General features: G+C 27.2%; 2 protein-coding genes across 3 annotated transcripts; both read right to left on the reverse strand.

Annotated features, from left to right (window-relative positions):
- Window positions 1-2,604: 2,604 nt before the first annotated feature.
- Window positions 2,605-7,783, reverse strand: LOC136077949 (uncharacterized). 2 transcript variants are annotated; one of them, XM_065792336.1, is made up of 11 exons: window positions 7,491-7,783; window positions 6,478-7,392; window positions 5,937-6,229; window positions 5,602-5,814; window positions 5,029-5,121; window positions 4,738-4,814; window positions 4,409-4,614; window positions 4,006-4,332; window positions 3,617-3,775; window positions 3,157-3,349; window positions 2,605-2,996 (listed from the first exon to the last, which is right to left on the reverse strand). In XM_065792336.1, the coding sequence occupies exons 3-11, from the start codon at window positions 6,077-6,079 to the stop codon at window positions 2,689-2,691; spliced, it is 1,719 nt and encodes a 572-aa protein (XP_065648408.1). In that variant the 5' UTR covers window positions 6,080-6,229; window positions 6,478-7,392; window positions 7,491-7,783; the 3' UTR covers window positions 2,605-2,688. The 2 variants fall into 2 exon arrangements, with proteins under 2 accessions (XP_065648408.1, XP_065648409.1); XM_065792337.1 differs by having other exon boundaries at window positions 6,478-7,387; window positions 7,491-7,732.
- Window positions 6,735-7,361, reverse strand: LOC136078465 (V(D)J recombination-activating protein 1-like). Its single transcript, XM_065794237.1, has one exon. It carries the CDS (start codon window positions 7,359-7,361, stop codon window positions 6,735-6,737), a length of 627 nt encoding a protein of 208 aa, XP_065650309.1.
- Window positions 7,784-14,413: the final 6,630 nt, after the last annotated feature.

Consider the following 14,413-nt stretch of genomic DNA (forward strand, 5'->3'; position numbering starts at 1 on the left):
CATTTCCACTAATACACACAAATAAGTGCAACAAAAAAAAAGTGTATTTTTTTAAATAAATAAAAATGTAATATTTTAAATGCACTTTTTTTAAAGACCTATTAATGTATATTTTATGCACTTTAAAATTATTTTTTCATTACCAAAAGATAGCAGCAAGCTCGCAAGAATCCCTGAAAATTATTTTGAACTTTTAACAAACTTCAGCTTTAACACTAAAAACAAAGCAGTACTAATAAAACTTTTTTTTAAACAAAAGAATTGAGCTAGATTATGGGTTCTACATGGTTAAAGGTCAGTCCTACCCTAAAAAAAGGACGTGATATAACGGACTAGAGACACTTTTATACATTACCATCAAAAAATGTTTCATAACGCCATTTTCCTCAAATGTCCAGTTTTGAAGCATTTCCGCCCCACTATGCGACACTCTAAATAGTAAGTTTTTTTTATTTGAGCGGGAACTGGATCGTGTTTTTTAATTTTTTTATTGAATTAAATTTAAGAGTGAATTGCGATACTATTTAGTCATTTTAACGTTTGGAAGTGGAGGTATAACAACCCCGTAATGTTTGGGTTAATGTTATATGAAAATAAAAACGACGTGTTTTTTCTATTAGTTGTATTAAATAGTTACACATTAATTCATACATACATACTCAATTACAAACCAATCTCAATACTTCCTGCTTTTTCTAAAATGCTTAAACGAAAAATTTATAATAGATTATATGAAAATTTAATTCAAAACAAATTTTTAAATAAAAATTCGGTTTTTATTTAAAAAAAACCGAACTGTTTTTTACTTATAACTAAAGAACAACATTCAACCGAACATGCAATTTTAGATATAGTAGCATTTAATTTAGATATTTATTTTAGCATTAATGGACGGACTGGCTAAGTAATTTTACCGGTTAGGCAAATTATTAAGGGGCCTTCCAAACCATGCATATGTAGCAAACCGGCGCAGTCAGCAATTTTTTTAGAGTACTTTTTCAGAGTATTTTATTAATTTAATAAAAAATGTCAATAATTTTTGTAATTGAGTCTATACCAACTATAGTATATACAACTCAAGGACGGATCCAGATCATATAGTAAGGGAGGCAATTTTTATATTTTCTTGATTGGTGGTGGACCCAGACCATCTATTAAAGAGGTGGGCAATTTTCAGATTTATTTTTAAGCAGACAAGTCCGTAATGTAAATTTTGCATCACACATTTAATAATAGACTTTAGACCATTGGAATTTGTTATTGCATCATTCTTATGACCTCGAAATACCAATGTTTGGATACATAAATGTTTGATGATAATAACAAGTCGATAAAAAATGGATGCTTTACAAAATCTGTTAATTTTTTGATTATTTATAATACAAATATAATCAAGAACACGCCTGCAGTGAGGACTGAACCCTGTGGATTGCTGACAAAATAATGCGTGTGCAACGTCAACATAACCTTTAATAACGTTATGCTAAACAAAACTTGAAATTACAATAGATAATAAACTAACAGTTATTAATTAATATAAAATATTAAGGGGCCCATGGATGATTTTGTCTTAGTGCCCTGCAATACCCAACTACGCTACTGAATTCGGTCTAGTTAAACCTTTTTTATTATTTTCTGAACTTTCTGAAATGAAAAAAAAGCCAAACTTAACATCAAACCAAAATGATATTACAAAGTTGTTGTCAAAGACAAACTAGCTGAGTTGGAAGACAGGAGCAGAAGAAATAACCTAAGGTTTACGGGGATTGAAGAAGATGAAAACGAAACGTGGAAATTGAGTGAGGAAAAGATTCAAAATGTTTTAAAGACAAAACTTGGATTTAAAAGTAATGTTGAAATTGAACGGGCGCACAGGACAGGGAAAAAAAGTAGCGATGGAAAAAAGTACAACAGAACCATAATAGTTAAATTTTTAAACTACAAAGACAAAAAAACTGCGTTGGATAACTATGTTCAGTTAAAATTGTGGAACGATCGATTTTACGTAAATGAAGACTACAGTGAAAGAACTTTAGAATTGCGAAAACAGTTATTTAACACGGTGATTTAAGCGTAGGATGTTATTGTGAGCATGCGCATTAAATTACACTATATAAAAAATAATATAAAATGGCGGAGCAGTTTTCCGTAAAAACTAAAAACTTTAGTGTTTGATTTGCTTTCTAAATGACTATTTAGTCTTCGCAATCAGAAAAATGAAAAAAGTTTTTAAATTATATAATTGATTAAGCTCTTTATTAAATTAAAAAAAAAAAAATAATAAGTCGTAAAATAAGACATTTTTTTGCTTAAAATAATTAAGTTTTTAAGTGAAAAAAAACAGCATCCCCTACAATTATTTAAAGAATATCTTGCGACTGAAAATTTTTTGGATAAAAATTAAAACATATTCTTATTCTCGATACTGTAAGGAAAAATTTTATGTTAATCATTTTGACCAGTCATTTTTTTAAATCGAGATAATTTATATAACGTTAGGCAAAAATTATTTAATTTTTTTGACTAAAAAAAATGTAAGGTTTAGCTTACTTATGCCTAAGGGTTAAAATCAATGTCAATTTGAAAATGAAATTTAAATTAGGATTTTGTTTTTCTTTTAAAATTTTAAAATTTATAATAAATTTTCAACTAATTCTAAAATTCTTTTACAAAAATATTTGTAAAATTTTATAAACTCATTTTTCTTTTTTTTACAATTGGCTTTATATCTTTTGCTTTAGGGTGATTTCTTAAAAAATGTTCTTTAACAGTGCTTTCTAGCCGACTACAACCCTTCATATGCCAGAATAATCTATTAAGATTGTTGAATTCGGCGTGTAAACTTTCACCACCTTGTTCACCATACACACCGATTCCTAATCTCCATTTTTCGATAAACTGATATACATGGTTTTCAAGCAAATGCATTTTAGGTGTAACAGAAGCATCTGGCCATGTAAATCTATAAAATTCCATGAGTTTTTTGATTGCTAAATCTAAAAATTGACGAGATTTTCCATTATACAATACAGAAAGAAAAATAATACTCAATAATGTCATACTGTAAAAATAACAAGGGGTAGTTTAGGTTTTATAATTTACAATCAAGAGAAAAATTTACAAGAGTAAAATCGAAAAAGTTAGTTAAATATTTACCAAGCTCCTGAATATCATTATCTTTGAAATAGTGTGAACTATTCATAAAATTATGACAATTAGAATAATATGAAAATAACTTTTTAAATTTCTGGCTCACATCGATAGATAGTAAGTGAACACCGGTATCTATAAATCCAAGGTCTACAACTAGCTTTGGAATCGACTTGCATAAGTCAAGCAATGGTTGATGCTATAAATAAAAAAATATCAAAAAAAGTCAAAACAATTCATAAATCAAGGCATTAATCAATTCATAAATCAAGGCATTATAAACATTGAGCTTTAAATATAATATTTTATGCAATACATTTTTTAAATATATATAATAAAACAGTTTGTTGTATATACACGTAAATGCATATATATATATATATATATATATATATATATATATATATATATATATATATATATATATATATATATATATATATATATATAGTATTAAAACAACTACCTTAAGCATTTTGTGAACATGGTTTCCTACAAAACATTTCCCATGATAGGCTTGCCTTTCAACTTTATTTTCTTTCAATATTTCATCTAGTTTTTGAATACATGGTCCTGACACTTTATCTAGTTTGTTACATTCATGTAAACTTTGTAGTTCTATTGACTAATAATATGTTTTTAATTAAATTTGGTAGACAAAATTTACAGACATTTAATCTTTTAATTATATTTGTATAAATAAACAAAATTATTGATAACTTAAAACAACAAAAACTTCATTCTCTTTATTAAATTGTATTATCCTAGTTTGAGCATAGTTTTAAAGCAAGTTTTATCTATAAATTTTGATTAAAGTAAATTTAATGATTCATATTTTTTACTGAAAAACAATACCTTTTCGTTTTTTCTCAATTCATAATAAAGAATTCTTGGTTTATATATTTTCAAAATATCTTCTGCTCTTTCTGGATCACGCAACTTGTATTCCAACTGTGTCTTGGAGAAGAGCAATTTTTTCAAGACATCTGTAATAACGCTATTCAAAAGACTTGATTGGACATGCATGTAAATAAACTTGTCAAATTCTGCTTTATCAATAGTTTTATTACTTAATGCAAGTTCTCCAGCAAGTTTTATATCAATTAAATGACACTCGTCTTCTAACATAATAAAAAATTTCAAGAAGATGCCCAGAGATATATGTAATGCAGGCACTGCAACCTGTTAAAGTTAATAAAAACAATTGTAATAATTTTATAGTATAGCAGCATTATTTAAATAAAAAGAACTAATTTACTTGATCCAGAGGAATATTAAACAAAGATTGATCAATAACATTGTTGAATAGCTTTGCATTCTTTAAAACTCCTCCAAAACTCTGAAAAGACTCAAAGTTATCTCTTAAAGAATAAAGTGTTCTATGTGAAACATTATGTTTTCGATTTTCAGGAGTTATTTTGATCTCTTCCTTTGTTATGTCACAAAAAAGGCAGCAGTGTCGATCTTGAAATGAAGAAAAAAAGGAATAAATAATGTGTTGTATGACTGATTAAAAAAATAGTTATTCACTTGCAGAAATAGATTTGTTAGGATAATTATTTATTTCATAGTAGAAAAAAAACTTACCGCTAGCTCCTGTGATTCCATATAGACTGCACAGAAAATCGTAATCTCCAAACATAAAAACATGACAATGGTGATTTCTAAACCAAAAAGGTTTTTTTATCCAAGACTTTATGGAGAATAAATATTTTACAGCTTTGATACAGTAATAACATCCTAAAACTAATTACAAAGTACACATCCAAACATGTGCGAAAACTCAAGAAAAAAAAAGTAATTTGAATTGTTCTGAAATATTATATTTTATTGTTCAGAACAAATATTAACCGTGACTGCTGCGACATATTAACTTACTTCCAAACCATTTTTTGCATCTCATCAACTTGCTGTGTATATCTAGACAGTCCAACTTTCAGATTGACACGATAGTCTTTTGCTTCAAAAGTACTAAACACAAAACTATTTGATTTTGAGTTAGGCTAATTTTGATTAACAACTTGGTAACTCATTTTAAAAGAACCACCTCCATGATCCCCACCAATTTTTATATGTATTTCATCCTTTATAATCCCACCATGTTTAAGTAAGTTAAACCTTAAAATATTAACATTTAAATTTGTATATAAGTTTGTATAAATACACACACACACACACACACACAGATATATATATATCTATATATCTATATATATATATATATATATATATATATATATATATATATATATATATATATATATATATATATATATATATATATATATATATATATATATATATATATATATATATATATATATATATACATATATATATATATATATATACTTATCTTAAACAAACTAGTATAAAGATTAACTTTTATTTTTCTAGTAATTTATAAATTTAAGTGTTTACTAAAAATATCTCAAATTAATGAGCTATTACTTTTCCATTAGATTTAGTAGGTTTTCTATATTTTGTGGTAGGTCGTTGATATAAGCCCAAGGAGCTAGTTTAATTTCAAAAACAGCATTATTATTTTCATTTTGAAATGTAAATGGTCCATCTAAAACAACTAAATCATTTCCAGCCCATTCTTTTGCAACAACTCTTTGTTTGTTGTTTGAAGCAGTTTTAATATTTTTCGAATTTAACCGCCTACAATATTAATATACAAGCAATAAGTTTTGCAATTATAAACAATTGTAAAAATTAACTACAAGTTTTCAAATAAAAAACGAAATTGCAAAAAGTATTTTAAGTTCCATATTTATATTTACCTAGCCATAGTTTTCAATTTATTCCAAGTAATACCCATATCAGCTTTTAAAGCAACCATTTCTTCTGCATTTAAATCCACTCTTCCAATATTGGCTTTATTTAAAATTTTATTTGCTTCATCATTATCATATGACTTTAACATTACAGCTGTTTGACATACTTTAGAGTCCTGAGAGCTACCAGCTATATGGTTGAATTGTTCCAATAAATATTTCTGTCTTTTTCTTAGAGAGCTATTACTACAGTTTGCGCTATCTTTATAGGCTTTGGGAGCAGAAACGAAACAAAGTGACTGTAAATTAAACAAAACATTACTTCAAATAGAAAATAAAATAATATTTTATATTTTTTTTTATAACTTATATTTAATATTAAAAAAACTAAATCAAACTGATTTACTCTTGCTTATAAAATAGATTGCATTAAAATGATATAATAAAGATTAAATACTACTACATTTCTAATAATTACAATTATATCTAGCATAATAGAAGAGTAAACACTATTTAACTTGCTATAAAGTTAAAACATATTTCTTACCCTAGGCCCACCTGATGAAAATTCTATTGTAGATGTTTTGGACTGATTCAACTTTTTTTTAATGATATGTAAAACAGCATCATTCTCGTGGGATTTCACTTGTGTCAGTGATTTGGTAAAAACTGTTTATACTAACTATTTGGTCATTTTCATTTATGGTGTTATTTGATACTTTTATGCAGTCTTGATTTTCAAAATTTCTGTCTTTTAAAAATACTTTTTTGTCACAAATGTTGCATATAATAGTTAAATGTTTTCTAAATTTCAGATATATGGACAGAATATGATAGGCTGTCAATTGTGATGTTAGTTTTACATAATGGACAATTTGAATCATTTTCTAATTTATCTTTAACATTTGATAAAATGCACAAGCTACAGAATAAGTGTTGACAGTTCTTTAGCATGACAGGCTGATTCATAACTTCCCCACAAATCTTACAAATGCATAAAACTATATGTGGATTTAGTTCATGGTTTAGTTCTGTTAAAATTTCTTTATCTTCTTGTATAGGCAACGAATCAAGAAATGATTTTATATAAAATTTTGTCCATTTTTTAACCTTTCCTGGTCGCCTAACATTAGATAGAGGTTTTCGACCAGGAATACCAAAAACACATTTGCATTCGACTGTTGGACATTTTATCCAAATTTTTGGAGGTTTGAAAACTTTACTGCCTCTATTTTCGATGTTTCTAAGAGAAGTATAACACTTCATGCACATTTTCTCTGGATGAATACACTGAGAATCTTCTGATACATTTATTCTAAAAGCTTTATAAATTCGATCTATTTTACTGTCAGTTTTTAAACTGTTTTTTCCTAAAAGGTTTCCACATATTCTACATACTCTGGATAGTTTTTGTTGGTGATTACTCGCCATATTTTACGGAGTTTTTTTCGTGAAACCTACCCTATTCAAAAACATTATATTTTCTTATAAAAAAATGACTGGTAATAGGGACTATATTTTTTGAAAAGATAAAAAGAAGGAGTATTGTTAACAACTTACCAAAATCTTACAAAAATTTTAGTTCTTCTAAAATACAAATGAATAAAATATGTTAATTTCGCTAAAAACAAAGCTTTGTTGATCCCAGTAAAGCAATTTTACTACTTCAAATTCTAATAATTACAATACTCAATCAAGTTCATTTGTGATCGGTTTTGCTTTATTTTACAAGATCAAGTTTACCAACAACAAAAAAACACAAACAAACGGGCAAATTGGTAAGCACTGTATAATGAAAGCTTAACACAATTAATCAAATTAATGATATTTATATATTTGCAGCTAACGCATGCGCATAATAAAATCCCAAGTTTTAATAAGTATTGAATCACCGTGTTAAAGAAGCAAAAGATTTGAGAGCCAAAGGTAAATATGCTAAAGTTGTATATAATAAACTCGTGACGCGCGACTTTTAAGAAATTCTTTTATTTTAGAGTTATTGATTTTATCTTTATTATTTATTTATTTTTAATTTTTATTGTTTTTAAATACAAAAATGGATTGAAGTCGCTCTAAAAAATTTGACATTTTAAATTTAATGATTTTATACTTAACAAAGAGTCCGATCCGGATCAAAGTTATTTTAGTGAAACAGATGCTTTACAAAGCAACTGCAGCTATTTTTATACTTTTGAAATAAAAGAATTTCTTGAGCGCGATAAATTTAATGCAATTCATATAAATATAAGAAGTTTAAAAAAAAATTTTGAAAATCTTTGCAATAGTTTTGAGGAAAATCTAACTATTTTTAGTGTAATTTGCCTAACTGAAACCTGGTGTAGTTTTGCTGACCCAAATTTAGATAATAATTTTAAAATACCGGGCTATAATTTAATTTCATTAGGGCGGAAAACAAACAAACGCGGCGGTGGTTTAATTATTTATGTAAAAGAAAACCTACGGTATTTTGTTAGGCATGACATGAGTATTTCTGACGTCAATATAGAGGTTTTAACGATTGAAATATTAAGCAATAAAACTAAAAATATTGTAATTAGCTGTTGTTATCGCCCACCTACTGGCGAAATTAATACATTTAGTTCATTTTTACATGACGATATTGTAAATAAAATCAACCACGAAAAGAAATTACTTTACATATTAGGTGATCTGAATTTAAATTGCTTTGAGTATCACGTCAAAAAAGACATTAATGGGTTTTATAATGGCCTATTTGAAAATGGAGCAGTTCCTCTAATAAACAAACCAACAAGAATTACTCAAACAACAACTTCCTTAATTGATAACATTATAACCAATAATATTTTTAATAATTCGCTTAAAAAAGGCATTATTAAAAGTGACATATCTGATCATTTCCCTATTTTCTTTTCAATAGATATTTATGCAAAAATTTTATATAATGAAAAAAAAATCATTTAAAAAACGACTTTTTCATAATAAAAACCTAGAATCTTTTAAATATCAACTTTCTTTAGTTAATTGGGACATTATTAACTTTTCTGAAGACATTAATTTAATATACAAATCTTTTTTTTAAATTTTTTATGAAATTTATGACATCAATTTTCCCAAATTAGAAATAAATTACAAACATAAAAAAATTTAAATCGCCATGGATTACTAAAGGTATTCTAAAATCATCTAAAATTAAACAAAAACTTTATATTAAATATTTAAAATTGAAAACAACTGAGAGTAAGACCAATTATAAAAATTACGTAAGACTATTTGAACGCCTAAGGAAAAATTCAAAATTAATATATTACACTAATTTACTTGAAAAATACAAGTTAAACTCTAAACGCACTTGGCAACAAATAAACGAAATTACGGGTAACACTAAAAAAACATCGCAATCTTTGCCCTCAGTTATTAAAGTAGATGATAATTTTATTCTTGATCAAAAAACAATTGCTTCCGAATTTAATAAATATTTTGTATCTGTAGGACAAACCCTAAAAAATCATTTAAGGCAACATATGACCCTCTTAACTCATATCTAAATTTTTTTGATTTCTCTTTTGAAGAGTTTGAAAGTGCTTATAAATTGTTAAAGTCAAATAAAGCAGTTGGTCCAGATGATATCAATGGGAACGATATCAATTATAAACTGTTTTGACGTTTTAAAAGACATACGTTCCCAAATTTTTAAATGCTCTATTAATCAGGGAGTTTTTCCTGATGATTTAAAAATAGCAAAAATTATTCCTATATTTAAAGAAGGAGAAAAAACTAATGTTAAACACTATCGTCCAATTTCTATCCTCTCTGTTTTTTCTAAAATTTTAGAAAGAATTTTGTACAACAGAATATACAATCACCTTTTATCAATCAAATTATTATATAACATGCAATATGGATTTAAAAAAAATAATTCAACAGAGCATGCAATTATTCAGCTTACAAGAAGTATATCAGACTCATTTAATAATTCTAATTTCACATTGGGAGTATTTATTGATTTAGCGAAAGCGTTTGATACCATTAATCATAAAATTCTTGCTAAAAAATTAAAATGTTGTGGTATAACAGGCAATGTTTTAAAATTGTTAAAAAATTATTTAACTAATCGCAAACAATTTGTTTACGCCGATGAAACATTATCATCAAATTTGTTAAATATTACATGTGTAGTTCCTCAAGGATCCATATTAGGACCTCTTCTTTTCCTTATTTATATTAATGATTTATACAAAGCCTCGGATTTAATAACAATTATGTTTGCTGATGACACCAATTTATTCATGTCACACAAAAGCATTCCTACTGTATTTAGTTGCTTGAACATCGAGTTAATCAAAATATCTGACTGGTTTAAGACTAACAAATTATCTCTTAACATTGATAAAACTAAATGGGTTCTTTTCCATCCTCTTATCAAAAAACATAAACTGCCAATTAACATGCCTCATCTTGTTATTGACAATATACAAATTAAACAAGTAACAGTAACCAACTTTCTAGGTGTTTGTATAGATGAAAATCTTACATGGAAAAGTCACATTAAAAACTTATCAAGTAAAATTTCAAAAAGTATAGGAATATTGTACAAAGCAAGAAATGTTTTAAATAAACGTACTTTAGTACAATTATATCACTCATTTATTCATTGTCACATAAACTATGCAAGCATTGCTTGGGGTAGTGCAAAGAAAATTAAACTTAAACCTCTTTATTGTCAGCAGAAGCATGTAGCACGTCTCATATATTTTAAAGACCGTTATACTCATGCCAAGCCTCTATTATTTGAAATGAAAGTTTTTAATATATATGAGCTTAACATTTTTAATATTCTTTGTTTTATGTTTAAATGTAAAACCAATTCATCCCCTATTTCTTTCCATAATTTGTATTCATCGAAAGATAAAAATAAATACTTTTTGCGGAATGATAATTTTATAAAGCAGCCCATTTTTCAAACAAATCTTTTTAAATTTTGTATTGATTATCGCGGACCATTCTTGTGGAATAAAATAGTTTTAAATAATTTTACTAAGGATTTTATTCATCAAAGTAACTACTTTTCTTTTAAACGAAAGCTTAAAGAACTCATTTTTACAATTGAAGATGTAACAATATACTTTTGATATATTTTTTTTTTTTTTAGTGATCTTCCTTTTTACCCCCTATTTAACTATTGATTTATAAAAATTATATATGCATCATTAACAATTGTAATATATAATAATGTATCTTGTATTTGTAACGGAATATTTTAAGTTTCTTACTTCGTTAACTTATTTCTTATCTCGTAAATATTTTATAAATTTTAACACGATCATTTCTTAGCGGTACTCGACGACAAGACCGTAAGGTCTTCTACGAGTTCCCGCGTTCTTTTATTATTTAATAACGATTATTATATATATATATATATATATATATATATATATATATATATATATATATATATATATATATATATATATATATATATATATATATATATATATATATATATATATATATATGTTTTTATTATTATATATTTGTATTTTAAATATTGTAACGAAATGCTTATTTTTAATGTAATAAAAAGAACAAAAAAAAAAAAAAAAAAAAAATTATCATTATAAATTTTTTTATATTTTTATCTTTCGGTTTTATAGAAGCGTGAAAAACTGCTTTCTCAGCGCTGACCTTGAACATACGCAGCATGAGTAAAAATTTTGAAAACTTTAAGCAATGTAACATGACATAAATAACAAATTTAAGGTAGTATGTCTTACAGAAACATGGTGTATACTAACTCCGGTAGTATTCAATATTTTTATACAATAATCAAACTAACTTAAACTTAATCATCCAATGCATTAATTCTGAGTGCTGTACTTAATGCAACTTTGAAAAAATTTTATAGTTATTTTATTCTTTATTATAATTGCAATGTTTTAAAATGTTTTTAAAAATGAAATATAACGGAATACAAAAAAAAGTTAGGTGGTGCAAGAAATATTTGTTGGAAAAAATGTATATCGAAAACAAAAATATAGCCATAAAGTGCTTTTTTTATCTAAATATTCTTCAAATCTTGTTTAGTGGCACCTTTAGACATCTTCCATCGGTTGTCTAAAATCACCATCATTTTGTCTTGGAGCCTGTCTTCGGACTGTGTTCTTCCAATGAAACCCTGCACCAATTTGATGTGTCTTTCAGCCCGGTCATTAACAAATGCTAATTGACGTAAACTGGACACAAATGTCTTGAAAGATTTATTGTTGAGATTTTTCTCCGAATTTGACATTCCTTCTTCTTTCCATGAGCGAATGTCATCTTGGTTATACCAAGATGGAGAAAAAAGAGATAAGACTCCTGAGAAACAATATCTAATAGCTTGAGTGGGAACAGACCTGTGTAAAAGGTTCTGATTGTTCTTTGGCAAAGCTTTTCACCTCTGGATGAAACTGTCTTAATCATTGATATTGAGTTGCTTATTATAACTTTTGATCATTTGTATTGCTAACAGATACAATGAATCAGTCATAAATCTTGTTTCGTGATGTGCACCTGGTTGTAGAAACCTGAAGTTCTACAAATCTGCTCCTAGGTAAAAAGCTACCAGTTGACATAATTACTTGTAATCACCTCTGTCAAAAATACTTGTTTTAAGAGTTGTTGTGCAGAGCTGCATTGTTTCATTTGCAAGATTGTAAAAGAGAGTTCCAAGAGCAAACTCAGGTCTGTTCCCATCATATTTCTCAATGTTGGCCAATGTATTCACGCCTGTTTCAATCTTAGGCCAAAGAACTTGATGTTTTTTGTATAAGGATTGACTGGGTCTCTTTGTTTCTCCCTGTAATTCCATCATAACATGATAAACATTTTGTGCCATTTTATGGTGCCTAAATTTATTATTAATATCGTTTTCTGTTATTAATATAAGAAAAAATAAAAAGAAAAAAATGCCTGTAGTTTATATTGTAAAGCATCATACATGCACATTTGCCAAAGAATTGGACATGGCAGAGAATAAACTACAATATTACTAATTGCACCATTATGTTTTCCAGTGTTTGAGCGAGTTGTGTCAGCACAACCAGCTATGATCTGGTCTGTTAAGTTATAAGTCATAATATTCTACAAGACTTTGGATAACCAGTACTTTATCTATTCCTTTAGAGGAGGGTACTTCAAGTATTCCCAGAAGAAAGTTAAGTGAACCGGACTCTGGAGAGGAAACATTGATACCAATCTTTCTACTGTTTCCGAATTCTTGACCTCCGTCCTGTACTGTTTGACCAACTTTGTGTCAAAGTGAATAACAAGTTCTAAACCTCTTATCTTATCAGGGTTCTGATCTCTTACTATAAGTGCTTCATTCTTTATAATTTTATTGTTTTTTCTTGTCATCTGCGAAATATTCAGCATGTCAATATCTACTCCCCCTGCTTGGACAAGGAAGACAACATTGCTGTTTCAGCTCTCACGTTAACTTGATACCTAAAAAAAAATAGAGCGTTGTCATTTTTTAATTTATATAACATTTAAGTTGTTTAATCTGAATTATTTTATATACTTTTAATATACTTCACTTTTTTATACATAAACTTATTTACCTAGTCATAAATGGAATCCACTTATCTAAAACATTATTCAGACTGAGTTGAAGGCAAATTTTGGTTGAATCATACAGCTTTTTTTTCTTTGCAGTAGGAGTCTCAAAGTTCGAATCATTATTTGTTCCACTACACCCACTGGAGAATTCCTCTCAAAATTTCTCAAAGCTTCTTCTACTGTTGCTTTTTCAAGTAATTCTTTTTTTTTTCTCAACAATTGCTCTCAGCCTCTCATCTCGTTGCTCTTCGTCTACCCTTTTTATCGGCAGGTTAATCATCTTTCCTCACTTCAGCAACAATTTCAGAAAATATTTCGTTATTTTTGTAGGACATCTTGACCATGTCCCCTATTCAAACATCTCTTTAAAAAAATTGAACCCTTTACAGCCTCTTTACTCCTTCTAGGATCTAGGCTAATTAATTTGAAAATGTCTTCCTTGTGTATAGGAAACAAAACATTGACCTTGTCTATGAACTCCTGAGTGTGTTGGCTTATGGTTTTTTGCTTAACTCTAGGGTTCTTGTCTTTAAAACTTTAATATACTCGGTATACAGAGGAATAAATCTGTTCCTAAATTAAAAAGTTACAACATTTAAAAAAGGTCAACATCTTAAAATGTAGCATAAAATCTTATATGTAAATATATTTCACAGATAATTATGTTTTATAGAATACTTAGTTTTTGTGGCAAGAGATTTTTATATTTAGTCACTTACTTAATTAAATCATTTATATTTAGTCGCTTACTTAATAAAATCATTCTTATTACTTGATAAAATTTTATCATCATTTCACTTATGATAAAAATTTCATCAAAGCCTGCCTTGTTCAAAATGTTAACCAGCTCCCTTACGATGCATACATTTGATATTTTGTTTCTACTATCAGAATAACACATACCA

This window comes from Hydra vulgaris, chromosome 03 (assembly GCF_038396675.1).
Source record: "Hydra vulgaris chromosome 03, alternate assembly HydraT2T_AEP".
Classification (NCBI taxonomy): domain Eukaryota; kingdom Metazoa; phylum Cnidaria; class Hydrozoa; order Anthoathecata; family Hydridae; genus Hydra; species Hydra vulgaris.

What these genes read in the sequence shown, in the direction of transcription:
- LOC136077949 (XM_065792336.1), bottom strand. Translation starts at nt 6,079, where the DNA reads ATGTTAAAGTCATATGATAATGATGAAGCAAATAAAATTTTAAATAAA. An exon ending in TGGAATCACAGGAGCTAGCG is followed by an intron (nt 4,615 to 4,737) that starts GTAAGTTTTTTT and finishes CTTCATTTCAAG; the next exon opens with ATCGACACTGCTGCCTTTTT. An exon ending in TAATGATATTCAGGAGCTTG is followed by an intron (nt 2,997 to 3,156) that starts GTAAATATTTAA and finishes GTCAATTTTTAG; the next exon opens with ATTTAGCAATCAAAAAACTC.
- LOC136078465 (XM_065794237.1), bottom strand. Translation starts at nt 7,361, where the DNA reads ATGGCGAGTAATCACCAACAAAAACTATCCAGAGTATGTAGAATATGT.